Below are 27835 nucleotides of genomic sequence, written 5' to 3'. Positions count from 1 at the left end.
TCAATTTCACTAATCATATGCCCGTTCTGTGGGATTAAAACGTCAGGTCTTGTTGAATTGTGTGTAAGAAATTGCATAAACTGAGTCTTACTGTGATTTAACGTTAGTTTATTTTCTACAAGTAATGAACTGAAGTCATGTACTGCACAGTTTGAAACAGAGTCAATGTTGCACACAAAATCCTTTACTACCAAGCTAGTGCCATCAGCGAACAGAAATATTTTAGAGTTACCCATAATACAAATAAGGAACAGGAGAGGCCCCAACACTGATCCCTGGGGAACCCTCCCCCCCCCCCCCCCCCCCCCCCCCCCCCCCCCCGACACTACCCCACTCAGATCCCACATCACAGCCGTTATCAACATTGTGAATAATGACCTTCTGCTGCCTGTTGCTAAAGTAATAGGTGAACCAATTGGGAGCTACTCCCCTTATCTGTAATGGTCCAACTTCTGGAGCTATATTTTGTGATCAACACAGTCCAATGCCTTAGTTAAATCAAAAAATATGCCAAGCATTTGAAACTTTTTGTTTAGCACCTACAGTACCTCACAGAAAAGAGAATATAGCATTTTCAGTTGATAAACGACTTCTAAAGCTGAACTGTACATTTGATAGCAAATCATGTGATATAAAATGATTAATTAACCTTACATACACAGCCTTTTCGATAACTTTTGCAAACACTGATGACATAGAAATAGGTCTAAAATTATCTACATCATCCCTTTCTCCCGTTTTATGAAGCGGCTTTACTACTGAGTACTTTAATCGCTCAGGAAACTGAACATTCCTAAAGGAAAAATTACAAATATGGCTAAATACAGGGCTAACATGTGCAGCACAGTACTTTAGTATTCTGCTAGACACTCCATCATAACCATGAGAGTCCTTGGTCTTCAGTAATTTAATTATTGACTCAACCTCCCTTTTGTCTGTATCACAGAGGAGTATTTCAGACATCAATCTTGGAAAGGCATTTGCTAAGAAATTTATAGGATTTCCTGTAGAAACTAAATTTTTATTTAATTCACCAGCGATGCTCAGAAAATGATTGTTAAATACCGTACATATACCTGATTTATCAGTAACAGAAACATTATTACTGCGAACTGACTTTATATCATCGACCTTGTTCTGCTGACCAGACACTTCCTTCACAACTGACCATATGGCTTTAATTTTATCCTGTGAATTAGCTACTCTATTTGCATACTACATACTCTTTGCCTTGCTAATAACATTTTTAAGCACCTTACAATACTGTTTATAATGGGCTACTGTAGCTTGATTGTGACTACTTCTAACATTTTGATATAATTCCCACTTTGTTCTACATGATATCCTTATCCCACTAGTCAGCCACCCGGGCTGTCCATTATAGCCAGCACCCCGTTTAGAATGTTCTAATGGAAAGCAACTCTCAAAGAGCATGAGAAATGTGTGATGGAAAGCATTGTATTTATCATCTATATTATCGGCGCTATAAACATCTTGCCACTCTTGTTCCTTGACAAGTTTTAAAAAAACTCTATTGCTGTTGGATTAACTTTCCTATATAGTTTGTAATTAAATATGACATTGGTTTGAGTACAAGTCTTTTAGTGTTAAAATTTGTGCATCATGGTCTGAAAGGCCATTCACCCTTTTACTAACAGAATGACTATCTAGTAATGAAGAATGAATAAAAATATTGTCTATGACTGTGTTACTGTTCCCCTGCACCCTAGTTGGAAAAAAAAAAAAAAAAAAAAACACAGTTTGTAGCCGATCATATGAATTTAGGAGATCTACCAACAACCTTTTTCTTGCACAATCATATACAAAATTAATATTGAAGTCACCACATATAACTACTTTCCGGTATTTCCTGCAAAGTGATGAAGAAACCTCTCTAGCTTAAGCAAAAATGCTCTGAAGTCTGAGTTAGGGGACCTATAAACAACAATAATCAGAAGTTTAGTTTCACTAAATTCAACTAATGCTGCACCACTTTCAAATATCTGTTCAGTGCAGTGTCGTGATACATCTATGGACTCAAATGAAATACTGTTTTTTACGTACAGAGCCAAGGAACTCCTCGAGAAACAGCCAGCTAATCTGTAGCCTGGTAAAGGAAGCCTCTGAATTATCAAATAATTTAAGTGGTGTTCTGATATACCAATAATTTCAGAGTTAACATCTATTAGCAGTTCACTAACTTTATCTCTAATACCTCTTACATTTTGATGAAATATGCTAATTCCTTCTCTACTTGGAAAAATTTCATCCTCTGAAGGTGAGCCCTTAGTTAGAGGGGCTTCCTTTAAGCAGGTATACCTATCAGCTGACTTCAATCTAAAAAAGGTGCAGCTCTAACACCAACTACTACAGGATTTTTTCCATGAGTGACACCACTACCACCATCCACTACACTGTGACCTATAAGCTTAGGCCACGCCTAGTGAAACCCCATCTACTGATAGACCCAACTGGCACCCCTGAGATGTGATCCATGCCCTCCGCCATCAGTGCCCTCCCCATCCCCACGTTAACGCGCCTAACAGCCGCATTAAGGTGAGGCCGATCATGACGCTGAAACAGTTGCACGAAATGCACATTAGTGCCACCAGTTTGAGTAGCTATCTTAACCAAGTCACCACTGACGTCATATTCCACATCCCTATAGAGACTGTTCCCTGCTCCACCCGCTATCACTACCTGATCGTCGTTTGTAAAATTCTTACATAACTCCCCTATGCTTTCAGTCACCTGAGCCAACCCTGCACTAGGCTTCACAATGCTGGTGACCTGGTAATCTGTGGTTTAGGCACAATCCAAGTGGAGGGGGGGGGGGGGGGAGGAAATGCACGGGGCACAGATGAGCTACAGAGAGCGGCTAACATTGACCCCAAAGTGTGAGCACTATCAGCTAGTTGTCAGCAGTATCTTACGTAATCTGGTGAAAGGGTTTCTGTGAGGTGTCATGTAACATGTGAACAGGTTTCATATGGTATGCAGATAAAATGTTGCACCATGTTCATGGCACCATCATTGGGTGCATGGTATATTGGCGAATGACAATGGCATCTCACGTGGAGTCTGACATGTACACACAATGATATGTTACTGCTGTTGTCTGCTACTGTTGGTAAGCACTTGTCTGTACTTTACGAATGATGCCTAGGGGAATGGCAACATGGTGGACATGACGGTATTGCCCAGGTGAGTGGCCAGATACAACATGAAACAAAATCTGAAAATAACCTTAAAATTTGCTTCACACACACAGAATCATTCTGTTTATTTGCATGAAGACAAGTTTCTTCATCCATAGCCAGCTGCCTTCCCGCAAGTGGATGGAGGTCAACATTCCCATATGTCAGCCAGTGCTGGCAGCATGGCTTATTGTGCGATTACCTCACCCCGTTCATGTGTTGAGCCACGTCTGGTGGTGCTGCTTGTAGTCTGCGGCATCTGTGGGGAAACAGTAGACTCATCCCATGTTCGAACAGAGTTTATGTATAACCCTTAGCTCAGCTTGTTGCACTGAAGGACGGGGTAGCCCTGTTTCACACCTGCACCAAGTGTTCATTATTTTTCTTCCTTCTGATGCATCACTTTCCATTGCATCTTTTCTTCTTCATTACACATCTAATGTTCTTGAGAGGGTCAGGGACCTTTTGTTGCTTTCTGCTTCCCAATTTTGTTCCTGTTTCAATCTTCTTTCACCTGCTTCCCCATTTTGTTCCTGTTTCAATCTTCTTTCATCAACATGCATTATCTCTAGTATTTTGGTCCACTCACTAAAGTCAAAATTATTTCACTGTTTTGGGAATCTAATCTCAAAATCTGTGTAACTTTCTTCTATCATTCCTACATGAGTGCACCTTGCAACCATGTCTTCTGTTACCTTGTAACAAAACTGAGCTCCTCTACTGTTCAATCAACCCCATTAACCACATCTAAACTTTGCTGAAAGTTTGACAATATGGATTGAGTCTTTTGGATAAAACTTGGCATTCTTGAGAGTCCTGATACCTTATGACTATAGTTCCACTGTGCCTGCTCCACAGCAGTCAAACTCTCTGTTCAACACATTCCTGTATGATTTCTTCAATCTTTCTTTTCTTTATGATTTCACACTTCATAGTTTCCACTTCTAAAGACTACATCATATTTCCTGTGTTTCCACCACAGTCTTCTTGATTTTGGCGAAATCACAATGCACTGCAGCTAGCACATTTTATTTCTTACCTAAATATGTGCTCACCTGGCTTTCTCTCATTGTATCTCCAACTGTTTCAATGTAGTTTTGTAGTGCTGCTCCAAATTCAGAAATTCTTACCTTGCTGTTTGTTCCACTGTTCGTTTTTGGTGCACATTGTTCTGGCTTATCGACAATTGACAATTTTCTTAATCTCTCTTGTCTGCTTTTCATAAATTCTCAAAGTTCTTCCTTCTCCTTTAGCCATTGTACCTTTCAATCTTCCTCTTATCTGATGAGCCTGCCATTCTTCCTTCTCCTTTAGCCACTGTACCTTGCGATCTTCAATCTTCTTACCTGATAAACCTGCAATTCTTCTTTCTCCTTGGATCTTCTATTCCCTGCCATAATATTTTAATTTTATAGTTTCAGTTTAATACTAGACACTTTTGACTTTTCATGAACTTTGCACAAACCTGAGCAAGGTGTAGTACTGTATGTAATATCTTCCACTCCAATTTCACAGCTGCCCCACAAGCCCAAATCAAATTTGTTCCTTTGTTTCATTTTGCCACTATCCTGGTAATTTATTTTTCCCATTACAAGATTAACAATCATCACTCAACTTCAGTTAATAACTAACATATATTTCCAACACCATTACTTCAAATCTTCACACAATACTTCAATCAAAAACAATATTACTCATAAAAATTCTACTGCAACAATGCTGAGTAAAATTACAACATTGCTTTTGTTATCTTGAACTGATGGGGAGTAGCTACTGTGTTCTGCAATCCTGAAAATGATTCCACGGTGTTCTTGTGACACCTGTAATTATTGAACATTTAAATATATTTCAGTTTATCACCTCACAGTTCCTTTAAAGTTTCAGTCTGTTCATGTGTTTTACTACACTGGCTCCTACTCGTTCAATAATGTGTACTCTGCCAACTTACTATCAGAATATAATGATAAAATCTTCCCTGTCACTTAATTTTAACAAAGCAACTTCAGTTTAGCCTCTCCTGCATTTTCCCCCTCATCCAACATAATCCTGTCACTTTTGCCATTTATAAGGCATCTATGCTACTGAAATGTCTTGCATCACTTCACTCATTACCACTTCTAATATTCGAATCATACAACTTTTAGAAGACAACTGCAACATCAAAATATTTATTTCACTGAACACTTATTTCTGATAAGATTATTAAAAAATGAACACCTTGGCACACCATTTACTACTATTCCAACACCATTAATTCTTTTTGGTGGGACAAAAACATTTCTAACAGAAAGAAATGATTGCAGGGGCTAAAGATTAAACCAGTCCTATGCTATCGACCAGAACTATGGGTTCTACATGTTGGCCTCAAAAGAAGATGAAGTCATGGTTGTATTATTTATGAAGAAGCACCAGTGTATCAAGACTGAAAAAAGCCAGTCATGTTGACGTAAGTGCTGAAATGAGGACAAATGAAACAGCAATAGCATACAAAGAAAATCATTAAACTGATATGGACATTTGTTGAAAATATTAGATAATTGGTGGCCAAAGAATAGTTTTTGATTGGAAACTAGCTTGCTGACAGAAACACAGTAGACCACTTAAGTTTTGGAAAGACTGTATCAATGAAATAATAAGGCGGCATGGTGTATGCAAGGAGGATGCACTGGAGAGAGATGGTTGGCAGGAGATGCCAAGAATACAGCAAAAATGGTGTCATTAATTGATCTTCCTATTAATTAACTGCATATAATAATTTGAATATACTAATACAAATAATGATAACAATGACAGTATCATCACCACCACCACAACCACAAAACGTTCTTCTTTCAGTAATGGGAACTGCCAAACTCTGATTTGCTAGAACATCATGACCACCTTCCTAAAAGCCGGTATGTCCAACTTTTGCACAGAATGGTGGGAACACATTGTGGTGTGGAAGCAATGTGGCCTTGGTAAGCCACTGGAGGGTAGTTGGTACCACATCTGCACCAACAGGTCACCAAATTCTCATAAATCATGAGGAAGTGGGTGGGGGCAATGAGCTCTGATGCCATGTTCTATGACATCCCACATCGATTCAGCCCAGATCTGGTGTGTTGGGGAACCAGTACATCAATTTCAAATCGCCACTGTGTTCCTCGAACCATTATTCACTCCTGACCTTGTAACACAGTGCATTATGTTGTTGAAAAATGCCACTGCCATCGGAAAATAGGATCATCATGAAGGAGGGTACACGGTCTGCAGCCAGTTTACAATACTCCTTGGCTGATAGTGCCTTGCACGTGCTCCACTCGACTTGTGAATGCCCGTGTCAATGTTCCCCAGAGCTGCCACCAACTTGTCTCCTCACTGCAGCACAGGAGTCAAGGAGCTGTTCCCCTGGAAGATAATGGATATGCACCCTCTCACTGATTTGATGAGGAAGGAATTGGCATGCATCAGACCATGCAATGCTCTGGCACTGTGCCAACCTCCAGTACCAATAGTCACATGCCTATTTCAGTCATAGTTCTCGGCGTCATGGCATTAACACTGGTGCAAGCAGGTGTCACTGATGCTCAGATACATCGTTAGAAGTATTTGATGCATTGTATTTCACCAATCTGCCCAGCCATCAATGTCCAATAGCTGTCATGAGGAGTGACTGCCCAACCCCACAATGTCTAGATGTGGTTTCACCTTAGTTTCACCACAGCACTTCTCAAACACTCAACAAGCTGTACAGTTTCTCAAACATTCATGCCGAGCCTCCAGGCAATCACAATCTGCCCTAGGTCAAACTCAGATTCATCATGAACCTTCCCTATTATACACACAGATGACATGCTCACTGATACTAGATGCAACATGTGTGTGTCATGAACCTTCCCTATTATACACACAGATGACATGCTCACTGACACTAGATGCAACATGTGTGTGTGACTAGCAATCATTCCTCATCAGGGGACGCTGCTATTGATTGGACAGGTTTACACTGACTCTAGGTCAGTGGTCATAATGTTCTGGCTGATCAATGAATATGCATTCAGTATTATGGTTTCCAAAAGAATGCCGCCAAAGCAAAGGTAGCCATGCCACAACTTTGGAGGGAATGGTCAAAGGTATCTATTTATTAAAAGGGTGTACTGGGAAGTAATGCCTCCAAAATTTTTATTCTGTTCTCAATATCAGTTTTTGTATTACTTGTCATGCACATTACTCTGTCAACTCTCCCACTTTACTGACAAATTATGCAACCCTCTGCTAGAGGTCTCCAAATTGCAGTGTGTGTGCGAATTAACCATGTCGGCACATCACAAAACCCTCAGTAAACACAGAGCACAAATTCAATAGTTCATCCACACATGGAGCACCCTCTTCTTCAACATGTCAATGCCAGATTATCGATCACCCTGCATACAGCCCCAGCCTGAGCCCAACCTATTTTCATCTGCTTCCAAATCTTAAAAAACACCTTCAAGGACTTCACTTTGACAGTGATGAATTGGTGTGAGAAGCGGTGGGCCTTCCAACAAAGTCACACATTCTACAGTGATGGTACCAACAAACTGATATCTCATTGGCAGTAACGTGTCCGTCACCATGGTGACGATGTTGAGAAATAAATATATTAACATGAAGAATAAAGATGTAGAATGGTAATGAAGTCTGTTGTAATTAAAAAGCTTTAATAATATTCACATAAAAGTTCTGAGGCATTACTTTTTGTCATGTGCTCGTTCCCAGAACATACACCATCTGAAAATTAAGTTTTAATTAGTTTCGCAAGAAGGTGGCTTTCAATTCATGTTATGTCTACAGGCATCTCTAAAGGTAATAGGAAAGTTCAGTCCATCAACTAACATGACATGATGCAATGTAAGAAGACGTCATATAGGTGAAAGTTACATTCTGGACACCCCTATACATTTTTTGGTAAATATTAGGCTCTGCTACTGGTCAACTTGTTACCCCCAAACTTAATTTAGCCTTCACATTTGTTGGCTTTGTCAGGTCACAGCCACACTTTCATCTTTCAATCTAACCCAGCCCTTGAGCTGCACGATAGGTCTCAAGGTGGTGATTTTAACACCACAATTTTACCTTCATGTGGCCTTTCAATAGCTTTGAGATTCAGGCCCAGAATAATGAGTATTGAATTGATTTTTGTTCATTCTAGACCTTAAAATACTCTGTTAATTTGGAAACACTACAGTTTTAAAATGACAAATTCTAATATACAATTTCTTTACACTCTGGCAAATTTTGACCTGCCAGTAGCATCTATCTGGATTTACCCCTGACATTATCAAAATGGTTGTCATCATCACCAGACTAGAAATCAAACAAGCCTAAAATAGATACTGCCACAGGTTTTGTTGTATTTCTGATGACACGTAGTAATTCTGATTCTGGCTCTCACAAGTCATAAACTGACATGTTTCACAGTAACCTACATGTCAGGCTCTGCCACAGATGACTATGTCACCACAACTATGAATTCTTATTCTCATTTGTTGACGTTTCCCAAATCAAAAGCAAAATGTGCACCTTACAACCCAGTCTACACCTTGGTTTGTGCTAGGTATCACTCTACCACAATGATTTTCATTTCACAAAAAGTTACATAACTGCAAAATAAATAACATGTTAAGTGTTGTTGGACAAACCATCATTACTTCAAGGGTCAAAGCCAAAGCCCGTATATGTTGGTTCTAACCACCCTGTTACTGTGTTTAGTAAAATTTAGTATACTTAATTACTTTCCTATAATTTCCCCACAGAGATGGTTTAGGATTAGTGTTGTGATATGGGTGGTCAAATTAATCAAAAGCTTTTCAATCCATTTGTTCAAACTATAATAAAGCACTCTCATATATCCAAATGCAAATGCTGCTTCAGTGCTATCCAACACTTCTGCAATTGTGCCCAGTGCCCAAGACGGATAGCACTCATTTATATTCAAAAGAAAATGCTGCATTTATGCTATCAAAATACTTCTGCAGTTGCACATAAGATGAATGTCAGAGCAAACAGATTTTTTCAGTGTAGATATTTCACAAGTAGTTTGTATGGTAGGGTCAGGAACCTCAAGGCTACTTGGCAGATTAAAAATACTCCTGGTGCCCAGTGAAACTGTTTGCCTACTGATAGCTGACAAACCTTCATATCAAATTTTAAGTGACATGTGTACATAACATTTACACCAGTAACTGTAACATCCTAGCAATTTTACAAACAATATGTATAACAATGTGCAGTGACTGTAGGAATAGGTTATGAAGAAATATGTCACGTGTAACACCATGGCTTTGTCAAAACTTTGCTGCATAAATACAAGTCAATTCTGCAGCTGCATGCTGCTTAACAATTTATGTCTCTGTACGACATCTGACTGAAATTGAACTTTACTGCTGTCAGTCCTATTTACACTTTGTTTGCATACACAACAACAAAGCTTAGCATAAATATAACTATGAAACTGTCTTCTCAGACTAGTGACTACATAAATGTCACTTCAAAATTATTTACTAAATATTTATTTTGAATCATCAATAAAGAATTTATATTTTTTATCCGATTCTATGGTCTGCTCCAATAATGCACTAACTGCACCAGCCCCATTTTTAAATTTAATGGCACTGCTAACATTCATTATAGTCATAGTTCTTCTTAAGGTGCACATTAAGGTTGTCATTTACGAGAAGCATATCTGAGCAGAATATACCCAATTTATAGCAATGCTCTTACCAGTGTATTGGGTGGTGCATTTAAAATTTTTCCGTGTTTATGGAACATTACATTTTAGCCATTGCCTCAGTTCCATGTGACATTTGATACAAGGATCATTTCAACATGTGAAATATGTCACAGGCTATTTAACACTGATTTTTTTAAGTACTCATGGTTCCATCAGTATGACATGAACTGTATGTATTATTCACACACGACATTGCACAAAGAAATTAAGAAATTAATGAAACCTTCATAAGAAATACAAGTAAGCTACTTACCATGGAGCCTGAGTCAGCTGGTACTTCATCTGTTTCCTCTTTTTTCATCCACACACGTGGCTTCTGGTCCATAGCTGCAGTTCTACACGCCTGAAAAACAAGCAATCAGATAAAGACAGTTTTACTCAATTTCCACTGTTACCATGCGGTACAACTCAAAGGCAGCATTTTCACTCCACTACTGGGTGCAGAAAATGTTTGATTACACAGGAAACACACTGAACAGTGGATGAGGAAAAGACTGTTCAGTGATTTTAACTCATTCACATTTCTTAGGTTTTGAAGGGACACAACATTCAATCTTAAAATCACATTCAAAGGAAATGAAAGTGTATTGATTGTCGCTACTGCTTCTTTGTAACACTGGCTTATGGTATACTGTCCCACTGACAATTATGGAAGACTTTTTTTATTTATTATTTTTTTTTTTTTTTTACACTAACTTCAGTATTATGATCAATTAAAGCACCCCATACATTACAGTGAAATTATAGAATAAAACCAAACATTTCATTCTACAAGTTGTTACTTAATTTCAGTCTGACACACAGGCAATGTCCGCCAACAACTGAATATGTATATTTAACATAGGTATTACTTTGAAACTTACTTCGTCTACATTCATTCACAGTTGTACGCTCAATTTGGAGTAAGCACTGATACTCCGAAATCTTTACTGATCATTGAAGAAAAACATATGCCTGTACTGCTATTTACCCACTGCACTGTGGAACTTCTGATTCTTGATTACCATCAAGTTTTGATGTCACTTAGTTTTTTCTTAAAAATCTGATTTAGTGAAACCATTTCCTAATAACCACAACAATGACGAATGTTCTGTCGAGTTCTGATGATGTGCAATGTTTTTGTTAGTGAAATTACACTTCGGTTAATTAGTACCTCGTCCTGGCCAAATTTGTTGCCACTTCCTAAATAATGTTACGGTATTCTTACACAAAAATACATTAAAACCAACACACTACAAAAAACTGGTATTTACACGCGATTTACTAAACAATAGAAAAAAATCAAATAGTTAAATAATCAAAACACACTGAAAATTAACAGAAAATGCAACACAAAATGGTTCAAATGGCTCTGAGCACTATGGGACTCAACTGCTGTGGTCATAAGTCCCCTAGAACTTAGAACTACTTAAACCTAACTAACCTAAGGACAGCACACAACACCCAGCCATCACGAGGCAGAGAAAATCCCTGACCCCGCCGGCAATCGAACCCGGGAACCCGAGCGTGGGAAGCGAGAACGCTACCGCACGACCACGAGATGCGGGCAAAATGCAACACAATATCTTCTAAATCATTTCCTTTCATGCGAACATAAACCATGAAATGTTGGAAGTGCAGGCACCTGTAAAATTGCTTTAACGGTAGCTCTACTATCTGGAGCAGCCATATCCCTGTATCAGGTAACAGCAAACTATCTTCGCAAACACTATAACGGCTGAGCAAGTCAACATAATCATACTAACATGGTGAACGTGTAAACTTCACTGTACGCATTTCTCATGTCACCTAATACACTAAACTTATATTCACTTTCTATGGAGATCATTTCGTGGAGAAACTGCCCCAGTAACTTCTGACAACACGTCAGAATCTCAACGTTTCTTTTACGAAGACAAACGTAACGAATCTCATTCATGCGTGCCTATTAAAAATTTGAAAAAAAAAAAAAAAATTGTGTCAGGATTAGTTATCACAGTATCATCACAAGATATTCGCGACTACACCATCAAAATCAACTGTTATCGTAACAGAAAAGAAATACTGCGCTAAATTACACCCCAAACAAATTTTCATTTTTAATTTATTGATGTTTGTGACTTCTAAACGATTATTTATTACCTGAAGGTTGTAGCACACCAATTTCCTCAAAACCCAGCGATGGCGACAGATTATCATCACTCATCAAGCATCAGCAGAACCAAAGTTCTTACAGCAAGACAGAACACTGTGCGGTATAGAGGTGGGCCAAACGGTTATTCTGGAGTAACCGTTATCACAGTTCCTTTGATAACCGTTATCGCTAACGGTTATTAATAACTGCCAAGTTATTTTTCGCTAGCAAATACCGAATACACCGAGGGGCTACAGTTAAATAACGACATAGTTCGAATCCATCAGTTTAGTTCTCAGTATAACTGCGAGTAGTGTGAAATGGCAGGAATGTCGTATGAATCGTGTCATAACCTTAGCTTATTAACTCCGGGTACATTTCAGTTGATGTTAGAACGATTATTAGTGTTTCATATTATATGTTTGTAGGTTATCGGGCGCTATTAGAAATATTATCTTCGCAGTTGCGACAGAAAGTACGCGGAACTTCGCCACAGCACTGTTTAAGTAAAATGTTAACAACGTGCGTTTTTAAGTATGAAGTAATATGTAAACTGAGTACTGTAGGTTAAATTCGAAGATTAATTTCTTGTGCCACTCACATAATAGAATAAAGTGTACAGCCTTGTAACACAACAAAAATATACCTAATGTGACAGATTCGTTTACTCCTGTGCTGTAAAAGCTAGTCCTATTGGGGAAAGTGTGAGTACGCTAATCCAGGTTTTATGTCAGATTTGGAAACTGCTCGATTTCTCCAGCTACAGCATGTTTATAACATATGAAGACATGCAGATCGAAAAGGTTGACAGTGTTACATTTCTGGGACTACAACTCGATAATAAATTCAGTTGGGAAGGTCATACCACATTTTTTCACTCTATTATTTCATAAGGGAGCATATTCTGTGGTAACTTATCAAACGTAGCAAAAGTTTTTCGCATGTAAAAGCGTGTAATAAAAATCGTTTGTGGTATAAATTCAAGAACATCATGTAGGAACCTGTTCAAGGAACTCTGTATTCTAACCACTGCTACCTAGTATATTTATTCCTTAATGAAATTTGTTACAAGTATTTCCAACCAATAGCTCAATACATAATATCAGAACTAGAAATGGGAACAGCAATCTAGATAAAGACCTAAAATCACTACCTTGGTCCAAAAGGGGTCCAATATTCAGGAACATACATTTTCAATAAACTGCCAGCAAGTCAGCAACCATTAAAAACTTGGTTTCAGATAAAGCACGGTTTACAGTGTGTTTGAAAGACTATTTGATGCAGAAGTGTCTAATTCCACCCGTCATCAATATGCCGGAAATGGCTATTTTAAGTGTGTCTATGACGTCACTACATACACATGGCAACAAACACGAAAATACATATAAATAATACAATAACATCTCCCACCAAAAATACAATCAAACCAACGGGACAACTGCGGGAAGTTGGGGGTTTTAGGGTGAGGACAAGCTAGTAAAAAAAAAAAAAAAAAAAAAAAAAACCATGATCCCAAAAAAAAAGGCAGCATTCTGCTACACCAACAAAATTCTGTATGAATCAGACACTTCCCTTGAACAATATAGGTCAACCATAGGTGACCATACCAAAACACCAATACCCACAACTAAAAGTACGAAAATTGGAATCGGACATTTCCCTTGACCTACATAGGTCGACCACAGATTACGATACTAAAAGATCAACACATACAACTATGAAAATAGGAATAAGTCATTTCCGGTGACCTATATAGGTCCACCACAGCTAATGATGCAAAAATACAACACCTACAACTGCGAAAAATAAAACCACAATCCCAAAAGTCCACAAATCAATCATTCCTACATAAATCAAATCACATTCAGTACTCCATAAATACACAAAACATCACAGCTAGGAAAATAATAATAATAATAGTTACCACCCGCAAATTCCGGCACTGCAAACTAGATCGGCAGCCTCCCCCCCCCCCCCCCCCCCCCCCCCACATACACACAAAAACCAACTCATAAACACCGTGCTGTAATGACATTCATACACAACAACACCTTTACGTCGAAGCAGACGGGTGGAATCAGACGCTTCCATTGACCCCTCCTTCTACTCTGTAGATGAATATCGTAACAGAGACTGATAGACCAGCTTAGGTAAAAATTCTGCTATATTTCAGTTTTGACAGCACTTGGTTGCAACAGTCAAGATCGGGTATTCTGTGTATGATAAATTTATTAAAAGTGCGTAACTGTGTTTTATTCTGACAGTGTATCAATTCTGTAAATATTAGCAGTTACTGTGATATATTCACATATTTTGACAATCTCCTGACAAATGATGAGGATAATAATTATTATATTCAACTGTATTATGTTACACTTTCTGACATGCTATTTGTCATTCGCGATGGCCAGCGGCTATTTTCGAAGAAGTACGTAAATATTTGTTTGCTCCAGTAGCTATCATTTCTGTAATATCACCGGGGTCTAAGACTGGAGTCACTGTATCAGGAACACGACACACAGTTATTCCGTTACCAACTTCCAGGTTACCTGTAATGGTAGCCCGATAACTGCCAGAGAGCGAGAACTGTGAGCCAATAACGATAACTGCCAGACGAAAATACCGATCTCTGACAGTTATTTCCATAGTCGCTCGAATTCCTTATGGTACCTCTTTTTATACAACCTGTCCAAGCTAAATTGACCTATGAGGCGGTGGCTTAAGGGAACGAAGGCGCACGATATAGTACACAGTTCTTATCAACTGATGGCGCGCAGTCTCACAGTTATTCCGTTGGCCTATAGAACGCCTTCCAAATGGTCTACCCTCTCCTTAGTTCCTAGCCAGATCTCCGATGAGTTGACGGGAAAGCGTAGTACGATCTTCGATCAACAGATGGCGCGAGGCACTGTTGACATTAGACAATTATTGAAATAACTGCCTGTATCAGAGGAACGGTTATCGCAGTAACCGTTACTTTTCAGTAACCGGTTATTTCTATCAGTTACGTTATTTTTTGCCACCTCTAGTGCCGTATAATGTGAGATAAACGTTAGGGAACACAGTCTAACATAACAATCGCGACATCCACTGCTGAATAAGTTGTTACCATTAGTTGCTTTCCAGATAGTGAATATATTATGTTTCCCATTCTCTCTCCAAAAAATGCACATCTTCGGCGGTAATCAGGAAGGATACTGCCCTTCGATTGACCTTTCGGTTCTAATCTAAGCGTTAGGAGTATTGCAGGTGCCAGCCAGCAGCGGCAGCGGTCCCGGTCCCGGTCTGCAGCGGCGGTCCAGCCGGCAGCAGCCAGCCAGTCCTCCTGCAGCACCAACAGCAGCAGCAGCAGCAGCGGTCCAGCCAGCCAGCCAGCCAGCCAGCCAGCTAGCAGCAGCAGCAGCAGCAGCAGCAGCAGCCCCGGCCCGGTCCGCGGCAGCAGCAGCAGCAGCTGCGGCGTTCCTGCCACCCGCCGTCGCCGTCGCCGTCCCTGGTCTTCGTCCGTCTTCGTCTGTCCCCAGTTTGTGTCCTTTCTTTTTCGTCCTGTGCGTTTTTGTTTCTCCCTGTCGTCATGTGCGCCCCCACTCCCACCCCCACCACCGCCACCACTACCACCACAGCCATTGTTTATACTTCCCCTTCCGCCGCCACCACCACTATAACATGGTGTGCCCAGTCACACCCCCCCTCCTTCCATCCCACCTCTTCTCACTCTCCCTTCACCCTCGCTCTTTGTCGCCCCCTCTCCAGCTTCTTCCTCCCGCTCCTCTCGATCTGATCCTTTCCCCCCAATCCCCCAGCCTGTCACTGCCGCTCCAGCTAGGGTGGTGGCCCGTCGGGCCACTGTCCATGCCCAGCTCTCCCCATCGCCTTCGCCATCACCGCCACCACCGTCGCCGTCGCCTTCACCGTCACCATCCGACTGCTGCGTCCACGCCGGGACCTGTCCCTTCCCACCACCTCCCTATTGCACCCGTCCCACATATCACCACCCGCCCTTCTGCCGCCATAAAACGCCCTAGTGGCACCACCACCTCCTCCGCTCCCAAAAAGGCCCCACCCTGTCCTCCTTCCCCCCCCCAGGGTGCCATGGATGTCTCCCCACCTGGCCCTGCTCCCTCCGCCTCCTCCTCCTCCTCCTCCTCCTCCTCCTCCTCCTCCCCCCCTCTTTATACAAATACCTCCTCTCCTGTGCCGATCCTTCCCTTCTCAAGGCCCAGAATCTCTCCCTCCTCCTCCGCCAACACTTCCCTGGTGCCCCCATCTCTCTCCTCACTCCCAGACGGGATTCTGTTCTCAGCTCCTCCCCCAGCCCCACCCTCCATACTGACATCCTCTCCCGCCTCCCCATCACCCGTTTTGGCCCCAATGCCTCCCTCACACCTACTCCTCCTCCGTCTCCTACCCGCCAACCCCAACCCCCGTGTCGCCCACCGACCCTCACCACCGTGATCACTCGGCTCAGTCCGTCGATCACGGAGGAGGAGGTGTTGGCGGAGCTCAAGGCGCATCCCACGCTGGAGGTACGGGCGGTCTGCCGCATTTTCAACTCGGCCGGCCCCACTCGCCTTATGCGGGTTTTCTCCAAGGATGCCCCCTCCATTAACCGTCTCCTGAAGGAGGGTGCCCTCCTCTTCAACCAGCGCTACAAGGTCGACCCCTCCCATTCCCCTCCTCAATCCCTGCGCTGCCAGAGATGTCTGCGCTATAATGCACACCCAACAGGTGAGTGCTGCGAGGGCCCCACCTGCCCGCATTGTAGGCAAGCACACTTCCTCCGGCAGTGCCCTAACCTTCAATCCCCTCCCTCCTGCAATACCTGCAATCTCCCCCATCCCACCTACTCCCAAAAGTGTAAAGCCCGACCCCCTCCGACCACTCCTGAACTCACCGTCCCTGTCCGTCCTCTGGACGCCCCCACCCCTCCTGGCAATTCCCTTCGTCCCCCCCCCCCACCGCTGAGGACATCATCAGGTTCATCACCATCGTCCTTCAGAATGTCCATCCCTTTCAGCGTCCCCCACACCCTCCAACAGATCTCCCTCGCCGCCCATTCCATTTTGCAACTCAAAATGTACGCCACCTACTCCCACAACCAGGCCCATTTCACCTTCTCCCGTCTTGACACCCTTGTCTAAATCCCTGTCATGGCGCGACAGCAACGTATCCTTTTCAACAATATCCGCTCCCTTCCCGCCAACAAGAACCTCTTCCTGCACACCCTTGCCACCCACCGCGTGGATGCCTTCCTCCTCAATGAAACCTTCCTCCAACCCCACCACTCCATCCACACCTCACTCTATCTCCTCCACCGCTCCGATAATCCCCTCTCAATTGCGCGTGGTGGAGTTGCCATTGGTCACCACCGCCAGATCCCCGTTCGGCTCCAACCTCTCCTTCCCGACCCCACCGAACACCTGATCCTTAGTCTCTTCTTCCCCGGCCTTACCATTTCCTGTGCCACCATCTATGTCCGCCCCAACGCCCCTATTCCTTTCGACTTCCTCTCCCACATCGACCGTACCTTCTCCTCCTACGTGATCGCCGCCGACCTCAACATCCATAGTCGTTCCGCTGCCCAGTTACGGCGGTGGCATCGGTTCCTCTCCTCCCTTCAAGGCGACCTCATCCCCATCCCCCAGCACACCCGTCCCGAATCCAACTCCACTCCTGATGTTATCCTCTCCTCCCCCAACCTCTGTGGCCGCATAACGGTGGATGTCCTGGAGCCTATTGGTAGCGACCATCTCCCTGTCCTCCTCACTGTTTCAGCGGTCGTCGCCCCCGCCCCGAACCTCGTAATGACCCTCCCCCTAAGTACGTCCGTGACTATTGCCATGCCAACTGGAATGCCTACCGGGATACCCTTTCCACCCAGGTCGATAGCCACCCCTTCACCTACCACCACCCTGACGATGTCTCCCATGCCGCCTCCTTTCTCCAGCAGACCTTGTCTGAAGCCGTGGAGGCCCACATCCCTACTGTCGCCGTCCATCCCCACCATCCTACCTTACCCCCACAGGCCATCCTCCTCCTCCGTGAATCCCGTCGTCTCTACTGTGCCTTCCTCCGCACGCGTGACCCGGACACACTACGACGCCACCAGCAACTCCAGCAACATATTCGTAATTTGCTCGCGGCTAAGAAACGCCGGGAATGGCGACAGACATGCACCCGTTTAAATGCTACCCTACCAATCAACTCGTCCAAGTTCTGGTCGGCCTTCCGTTGCCTTACCGGAACTAAACCCTCCCCCTATTATCCTCTTCTCCATGATGATCACCCTTTCCCTGACACCCTTAGTAAGGCCAATCACTTTGCCTCCTACCTCTCCGATGTTTTTTCCATCCCCGATGATCCCCAGTTCGATTACTCCCTCTTCCCGGATATCCGCGATCGAACTGACACCTCTGTCCCTCCCCTCGCTCCTGGTTTCCAGTACTTGGACAACATTACAAACACGGAACTCAATGCCCCCATCACTACACAGGATCTCATTGATACACTCCACATGAAATGCAACACCACTCCTGGTCACGATCGTGTCACCTACCGTCACCTTCGTGAAGCTCCTGTCTCTTTCCTTTCCACCCTGGCCAGGCTCTACAATGTAGTCCTGTCCACCGGTTACTACCCCGACCTGTGGAAAACCTCCCATTTCCTCATGTTCCTTAAACCTGCCAAACCGCCGTCTGCTGTCTCCTCCTACCGTCCCATCAGCCTTACCTCGGTCTTCAGCAAGGTTCTGGAATCTATCCTCACCCGACGCATCCACCGGCATCTCCACCAGCACCGCCTCCTTCCCGTCACCCAGTGTGGCTTTCGGCCGTCCTTCTCTTCCGACGACCTTCTCCTTCACCTCACTCATCTCCTTTCCGAACAGCTTAATTCCCGTCGCTCCGCAATCTTCCTCTCCCTGGACCTTGAATGTGCTTATGACCGCGTATGGCATTCCGGTCTCATCTTCAAGCTCCAAACCTTCGCCCTTCCCATTAACTACGTCTGTCTGATCGGCTCCTTTCTCTCCCACCGTCCTTCCTATGTCACCATCCATAACACAGATTCCTACACCTTTTTCCCCTCTGCCGGTGTGCCCCAAGGCTCCGTCCTCCCCCCCTTCTGTACCTTTTGTACACGGCGGACATGCCGCCGCCGTCAACCCCTGTCCTCCTTCTCCAGTTTGCCAATGACACTGCCTTCCTTGCCATTGCCCCCACCCTACAGCGCTCCCAACACCTTCTCCAATCCCATCTTGACCGGTTCACCGCTTGGTGCAACCAGTGGTTGCTTAAGGTCAATCCCTCCAAAACCCAGGCGATCATTGTAGGCAGAACCACCCCTTCCTTCCACCTCCTTGATTTCTATCTCACCATCTATGGCCGTCCTATCGCCCTCACTCCCACACTTAAGTACATTGGCGTCTCCCTCGATCGTCGCCTCTCCTGGACTTCCCACCTCCGGACAATCCAAGCCAAGGCACGCTCCCGACTCCGTCTCCTCAAGCTCCTCTCTGGCCGTACGTGGGGTCTGGACCCCTCCACTATCCTCCACACCTATAAATCCCTCATCCGCCCTATCCTTTGTTATGCCCATCCGGCTTGGGTCTCCGCCCCCCCTACCTTTTATAAATCCCTCCAAATCCTTGAACGCCATGCTCTCCGCCTTGCCTATCGCATCCGTCTCCCCTCCCCCACATGGATCCTGTACGATCTCATCCCCTTCCCCCACCTCCTCCTTTTCCTTGAAAGGATACGGATCCTGTACACCTCCCGCAAACTCGATCCTCCTCACCCGCTCGTCTCCCCGATCCTCTCCCATCCCCGCCCGCTGCCGCGCCTGTATTCGCACATCCCACCCGGTCTCCATCTCTCCACCCTCCTTATCCTCTCCCAAGGTGGCTTCCGCCAGCTCCCCCTCCCTGATGATGCCCTCCTCCCCTCCATCTACCCCTCCTACCAACTTTGATCCTCCCGCCCTCCTCCTGTGCTTGCTCCTCTGGGCACCCTCCCTCCCTTCTCTCCCCTATCCCTCCCTCCTCCATTTCTCCCCCCTCCTCCCCCGGGCCTCCCCTCCCCTGTCCCTCTCCTCCTGCCCCCGTCTCCTCAGCCATTGGCATCCTTCTTCTCCACTCTCCCCCACCTCACCCCTGTTCCCCTCTTGGCAGGTCCCCGGACTCGCACATGCTAAGTGGACATTCGGGCGCCGGAGATCACCACCATCAGTGGTTCGTGTGTGCCGTCATGTTTAGTGTTCAGTGTTCACCGTCACACTCCATCGTTCACCAGTGCCATCGTCTTCTTCAGTGTTTGTGTGTCGTATCAGCAGTTCGCAGTGTGGATTATCGTCGAGTGTGAACGACTCCGTGTTTGTCTTTCTATGTCTACTGTTGTATTGCCCACCGTTCTGTAACTTATGTGTCTTCTCAGTGTTTCTTCTCCTTGTGTATCCTCTGGCTGAAGAGCGGCGTAGAATGCTGCTGACAGCCTGCCTGTTCTACAGGTTTAAAATAACAATAAAGAAAAAAAAAATCTCTCCAACAATTTTGCGTTCCGATTTTCGTCTCTTAGAAATCAGAATAGCGCAAAGCCTATTGCTGAGTTACTACTACAGTTCAATGCAGCATCTACTACCTTTACCAAAAAGTAACAAACACAGATCTTCCTGCACGCTAAAAGTTTCTTTTTCAAAGCTAATACTCACAACGCCTTCAACTGGAACGTGCGTCTCGCAGGCCCCGAGGAATCGCTTCATAACGTTATCAGAAAAGCTGAACGCGCGATAGTGCTATCTGGTGACTAGATTTATATGCGGTTCTGTTGACAGAAGTGAGAAGTGTTGGCCACAGCCTTATACAGACTTGCCCCTAGCTGTCATTTTGAACGTGAAGCCAATACAGATTGCTTGAGTAAGCTTCAGTTATGAGAATTAAATGTAGAAACAAGGTTCGAATGCGAATAATCTCAATTATTGTGACATACTAATCCTCAGCTTAGTCAGAGTTACAGATTAGGGTCTTGTGCGATTGACTGAAGCCAGTTGGTTACGAATTATTTGCTGAATGGCAGAGTGATTTATAGCATAATATATATTACTCATTCAGAACAACGTCACTAAATGCTTTTCAGTGTATTAAGTGCAGCTTACTAATGTAACTACCACTCAGACGTTTGCAATACGAATTTTTCTTTGCAATCATACCAGCAGTAGCAAATGCGGAAAAACGGATCAAACGTTGTAAAAGATGAGTAGTGGAACGTCCCTTGCACTTTCCCAGTTTGTGTACAATATCTGTACGTAATATGCATCAAAACCTACGTCGGATGCTTGTTCATTTTCTAATATATGTTTTTGCGCATGATCTAGCAGTTTTATTTTTTTATTATGAAAAATGCTTTACTTATGGGTAAGTCATTTAAATATGGGGCAAACAAAATTTTAGGCAAAGCCACAAGTCTGTCTGTTACTACAACCTTTGTTTCTCATTCGCTGAGTTCCACAAATGTCAACTAAATTATCGCTATTCGACCTAATGTAGATCTCAGACCATGCTAAAAATAAACTTGTTACTCCAGCCAAGGTTTGTAGGTAAAATGAGGGGAGCCAAATCCAATGTAGTACTTTAGCCCATATATGTGCTCTTGCCCAATCTGTGTTACCTATATGCTTAAATTTTGATCGTTGTTGTTCTGTAAAAGATCAGCTGTATGTCAATCACATCTTCCTATATGTAGTTTCTCAAAAATCCACTTTTTTATGTGATCTTTTGATAAAGAGAGTTGAATGAGGAATTATTAATAGATCTAAGCAATACTGTGATCTCCAAATTGTAAGACTGTTATAGATGCAAGTCACTGATTGTCAGAGTGTATCAGGAACAGATAAATGTGCAACATAACATTTGAAATAAATCACGAAGCTTTAGGTTGTTTCAACTAATATATTTTTATGTACTAGGCAGTCAAAATTTTCTTTCGTTTTTTCATATATAGACATACTACACAAGCAACCAAATGGTGGATGGCGGAGGGTACCTTGTACCACAACAAATCATTTTGCTTCCTGTTACACTCACAAATACATTGAGGGAAGAAAGGCTATCTATATAGCTCCATATGAGCCCTGATTTCTCATATCTTCTAAATTTTCTCAATAGTGTTCCACAAAAATAATGTTGTTTTCCCTCCAGGGATTCCCATATGAGTTTGCCAGGCATCTTCATAATACTCACACCTTGCAGGAATTAATGGTAACCTGTCTAGCAACCCGCCTCTGAGTCGCTTCAATATGATGCTTTAATCTGACCTGGTGGGAATCTCAAACACTGGAGCAGTACTAATGAATGGGTCACACAAGTGTTCTACATGGGTGGTCTATGTGATCATCCCATCATTACCAATCTTGCAAAGCATATCCATATTCGCGGAGGAAGGAACTAATGTTTCTGAAATGTAGAAATAGTTTTTTTTATTCAAGTACTGTTTTTCTCTCACACTTCATACAAAGCGTTTCATAATTTTACAAAGGGCAGTGTCAGCCTTACATATAACGGTCTAACATTAAAATTCTATTTAAAATGAACCTTAGTGTTTGTGAAATGTGTAAAACGCTCATAGATAATTGCCAGGTCATAAAATATAAGGGAAATTGATAAGTAGTGATAGGGTGGAAAAACTTGTGTAGCATTAAGAAAGGCAAAATCAAACCATTATCTGGTAAAAAATGTTCTAGAGCCCATAACTAATAGTCAAAGGTAATATGTTACCGACTGGAATATAAATGGTTTAAAAACTGATGCTTCAAACACTAAAAGCTCCTAAATAGACGAATTGGAAATCATTCTGTCAGAATGTGCAAATATTAGAGTTGTTTGTTTAAATGAGCAGTGGTTTACTAAGGACACCATTAAAATTGTAAACAAAATAGGGAACTTCAGATTGGCAAGTAGCTTTAGCAGAAGAAACAAATCATGCGAAGGCTCATGTATACTTCTACATAGTGACATAAATTATAAGACCAGAAACTGTTTTAATTATTTATATGAAGAATGTGTGTTTGAGAGCTGTGGTGTAGAAATATTGGACTCACTAGCAGATGTTATAACAATCCCAACATACAGAATTCCAGGGACTTCAACAACAGAACTGTTCTTATCTAAGCTGCAAATTATGCTAGAAGACCTTTGTAGAGAAAAAAAGAAAAAAATGTAATAGGTGCTGTTTAGTATCACGTAGAAGAAGGTGTACATAGCTGAATGACGAACACTAACTTCAGTTAACAAAGGTTTATTCAGCACTTGCAGGTACAAGAGCACAGAGCAAAATGCCTCCGACCAGAACACATACAGTATATATACAGCTCCTGAACATTCTAGTACAATGTTTCTTGTCATTTGTGGATACTTCCAGAATGTACTCAAACCAAAGATAGAAATTAGAATTGCACAGTCCAGCAGTCCAGTTGAGTTTTGAACTCACGGCCCTCCATGCAACAGTTTAGTATCGTAACAACTACACCATTGTACTAATCTGCTTCTTATGCGACTTTGCTACCTCCTTAAGTGAACAGCGTCTCAGTGTTACATCCTCCTAGTTCGGGAACAAGTCATCTGTCCTGCATACTCCAACTACCGATGACTGATGCTCGCCCTGGTGGTGATCTTCTTAGAACTTCCTTTGCCGCTACGCTCTTCGTTACTTTTCCGCTTGTTGCCTACCGCTGGAGCTTCGAATTTACCTTGGGTTGCAGTATCCTTGCAGTGCTTCATTCGAAGAACGTGGACCGTATCTCTGATCTTTCATTGTCTTGTGTCAGGGTCGAAATCTTCAACTTCATACATAACATCAGACAACTGTCTTACAATCTTATAAGGTCCAAAGTAGCGCCTGAGGAGCTTCTCAGAGACACCAACTCCGAACAGGAGTGAAGACCCAGATGAAGTTACCAGGCTGGTAGACAAGAAGGCTGTGGCTCACGTCATACCATCGGGGATCATTTCCTTGAGTCTGCAGCATGCGGAGTCGAACTAAGTGCCAAGTTTCCTCAGCCCTAATTAACACCTGGCCGATGTAGTCGCCATCCACGTCATCAGGATAAAACAGAAACACAATGTCCACCGTCATAGTCGCCTCACGCTCATGCACCAGGAAAAATGGCGGTTTTGTAGGCAAATGTCACGAAAGGTAGCACCTCATCCCAGCTGCTCTTCTCAACCTCGACGAACATTGATAGCATGTCTGCCAAGGTCTTATTAAGGCGTTCAGTAAGCATGTTAGTTTGCGGATGGTAGGCAGTGTTCATGTCATGAGTAATGTTGCACCAGTGCGTTATCTCTGTCACAAGATTCGATCGAAAAACTTTCCCCCGATGGGAACAACCTTGGGGCAGCGTGTTTTAATACAATGTCTTCCACAATGAGTTTGGCTACCTCGGATGCTTCGACTGTTTTCACGGGTTTTGTAATGGCATAGCGTGTCTGATAATCAATGCAAACAATAATCCATCTATTGCCACTAAATCGTCCGAGAAGGTCAATACACTGAAAAGGCGTTTCAGCTAGTGGAAATGGTTTGAGTCGGCCAGGTGGTTAATGAGGAACTGAACCTGACCAGAGAAATCTCTTGCGGATTCTATCGTATTAATAAATCTTAAATGTCCAGCCTCTGGTGTGTCATGGAATTTCTGTAGAACATCTAAGTACATGTGTTTAGGAATCACTGGTAGCCACCTTTTCCCAAACGAATCAAAGTTTTTGTTGCAAAACAGTCCATAAACTACCTTAAATTGTCCTTCCACATCCTCTGACCAATTTAAGGCAAGCATAATTTGAGATATCTTGGCGTCCCTCTTCTATTCAGCAGAGAGATCCTGAAGTGCATCGAGACAGTCACTATCTTCATCAAAGCCTTGATGGCCTTGCGCAGGGTTTCTTGAGAGACAATCAGCACCTTTGTGTCTTCTTCCACTTCTGTACACTATGGTAATGTCACACTCTTGACGACATAGTGCTCACCTGTCGAGTCGTCCTGTTGGATCCTTACGACCTGTCAACCAACAAAGTGAATGATGGTCTGTAACAACAGTGAATGGCCTTCCATAGAGATACTGTCGAAATTTACACATGGTGTTGTGTTGGCAGAAGGGCCAACACCATGTTACTAGTGGAGGCCGAAATGCACCCATTTTAGCTCATGCAGGCTGGCATGAGGAGGGAAGAACTATACTGATGTGAGGTCTGTAACATGACAAGGAATTAGAATCCAGGAAGCGGACGTAATTAGTTTGATACTTAACTTTAATCCATTATTGGTGAACGTCGCTCTTGATGGTACATGATTCACAATATTATCTGTTCAGAATACATTCATAGCAACTGAACATGGCGCCTTGCTAGGTCGTAGCAAATGACGTAGCTGAAGGCTATGCTAAACTGTCGTCTCTGCAAATGAGAGCGGATGTAGACAGTCCCCCATGAACCATGGACCTTGCTGTTGGTGGGGAGGATTGCGTGCCTTGCTAGGTCGTAGCAAATGACGTAGCTGAAGGCTATGCTAAACTGTCGTCTCTGCAAATGAGAGCGGATGTAGATAGTCCCCCATGAACCATGGACCTTGCTGTTGGTGGGGAGGATTGCGTGCCTCAGCGATACAGATAGCCATACCGTAGGTGCAACCACAAAGGAGGGGTATCTGTTGAGAAACCAGACAAACGTGTGGTTCCTGAAGAGGGGCAGCAGTCTTTTCAGTAGTTGCAGGGGCAACAGTCTGGATGATTGACTGATCTGGCCTTGTAACACCAACCAAAACAGCCTTGCTGTGCTGGTACTGCGAATGGTTAAAGGCAAGGGGAAACTACAGCCGTAATTTTTCCCGAGTGCATGCAGCTTTACTGTATGGTTAATGATGATGGCGTCCTTTTGGGTAAAATATTCCGGAGGTAAAGTAGTCCCCCATTCGGATCTCTGGGCGGGTACTACTCAAGAGGACGTCATTATCAGGAAAAAGAAAACTGGCGTTCTACTGATCGGAGCGTGGAATGTCAGATCCCTCAGTCGGGCAGGTAAGTTAGAAAATTTAAAAAGGGAAATGGATAGGTTAAAGTTAGATATAGTGGGAATTAGTGAAGTTCGGTGGCAGGAGGAACAAGACCTTTGGTCAGGCGAATACAGGGTTATAAATACAAAGTCAAATAGGGTTAATGCAGGAATAGGTTCAATAATGAATAAAAAAATAGGAATGCGGGTAAGCTACTACAAACAGCATAGTCAACGCATTATTGTGGCCAAGATAGACACGAAGCCCACGCCTACTACAGTAGTACAAGTTTATATGCCAACTATCTCAGCAGATGACGAAGAAATTGACCAAAAGTATGACAAAATAAAAGAAATTATTCAGATAGTGAAGGGAGACGAAAATTTAATAGTCATGGGTGACTGGAATTCGGTAGTAGGAAAAGGGAGAGAAGGAAATGTAGTAGGTGAATATGGATTGGGGCTAAGAAATGAAAGAGGAACACAGCTTAATCATAGCTAACACTTGGTTCAAGAATCATAAAAGAAGATTGTATACATGGAAGAAGTCTGGAGATACTGACAGATTTCAGATAGATTATATAATGGTAAAACAGAGATTTAGGAACCAGGTTTTAAATTGTAAGACATTTCCAGGGGCAGATGTGGACTCTGACCACAATCTATTGGTTATGAACTGTAGATTAAAACTGAAGGAACTGCAAAATGCTGGGACTTTAAGGAGATGGGACCTGGATAAACTGACTAAACCAGAGGTTATACAGAGTTTCAGGGAGAGCATAAGGGAACAAATGGCAGGAATGGGGGAAAGAAATACAGTAGAAGAAGAATGGGTAGCTTGGAGGGATGAAGTAGTGAAGGCAGCAGAGGGTCAAGTACGTAAAAAGACGAAGGCTAGTAGAAATTCTTGGGTAACAGAAGAATTATTGAATTTAATTGATGAAAGGAGAAAATATAAAAATGCAGTAAATGGAGCAGGAAAAAAGGAATACAAACATCTCAAAAACGAGATCGACAGGAAGTGCAAAATGGCTAAGCAGGGATGGCTAGAGGATAAATGTAAGGATTTAGAGGCTTATCTCACTTTGGGTAAGATAGATATTGCCTACAGGAAAATTAAAAAGACCTTTGGAGAAAAGAGAACTACTTGTATGAATATTAAGAGCTCAGATGGAAACCCAGTTCTAAGCGAAGAAGGGAAAGCAGAAATGTGGAAGGAGTATATAGAGGGTCTATACAAGGGCGATGTACTTGAGGACAATATTATGGAAACGGAAGAGGATGTAGATGAAGATGAAATGGGAGATATGATACTGCATGAAGAGTTTGACAGAACACTGAAAGACCTGAGTCGAAACAAGGCCCTGGGAGTAGACAACATTCCATTAGAACTACTGACGGCCTTGGGAGAGCCAGTCCCGACAAAACTCTACCATCTGGTGAGCAAGATGTATGAGACAGGCGAAATTCCCTCAGACTTCAAGAAGAATATAATAATCCCAATCCCAAAGAAAGCAGATGTTGACAGATGTGAAAATTACCGAACTGTCAGTTTAATAAGTCACGGCTGCAAAATACTAACGCGATTTCCTTACAGACGAATGGAAAAACTAGTAGAAGCCGACCTAGGGGAAGATCAGTTTGCATTCCGTAGAAATATTAGAACACGTGAGGCAATGCTGATCCTACGACTTATCTTAGAAGCTAGATTAAGGAAAGGCAAACCAACGTTTCTAGCATTTGTA

At 43.0% G+C, this 27835-nt stretch overlaps 1 protein-coding gene across 7 annotated transcripts in view; it reads right to left on the bottom strand.

The window, feature by feature from the left end:
* LOC124720466 (zinc finger protein ZFP2-like) overlaps window positions 1-12174 on the bottom strand; it is an 85652-nt gene extending 73478 nt beyond the window's left edge. For all 7 annotated transcript variants that reach the window (XM_047245820.1, XM_047245821.1, XM_047245826.1 and 4 more), the window contains exons 1-2: window positions 12070-12174; window positions 10202-10291 (exon numbers count right to left, since the gene is read on the bottom strand). In XM_047245820.1, the coding sequence (XP_047101776.1) occupies window positions 10202-10291; window positions 12070-12126 (147 nt within the window). In that variant the 5' untranslated portion in view covers window positions 12127-12174. The remainder of the gene's footprint in view (window positions 1-10201; window positions 10292-12069) is intronic.
* Window positions 12175-27835: the final 15661 nt, after the last annotated feature.

The sequence above is a fragment of the Schistocerca piceifrons genome, chromosome 11 (assembly GCF_021461385.2).
Source record: "Schistocerca piceifrons isolate TAMUIC-IGC-003096 chromosome 11, iqSchPice1.1, whole genome shotgun sequence".
Taxonomy (NCBI): domain Eukaryota; kingdom Metazoa; phylum Arthropoda; class Insecta; order Orthoptera; family Acrididae; genus Schistocerca; species Schistocerca piceifrons.
The sequence above is the reverse complement of the archived record's forward strand: the minus strand, read 5'-3'. Positions and strand labels throughout refer to the sequence as shown.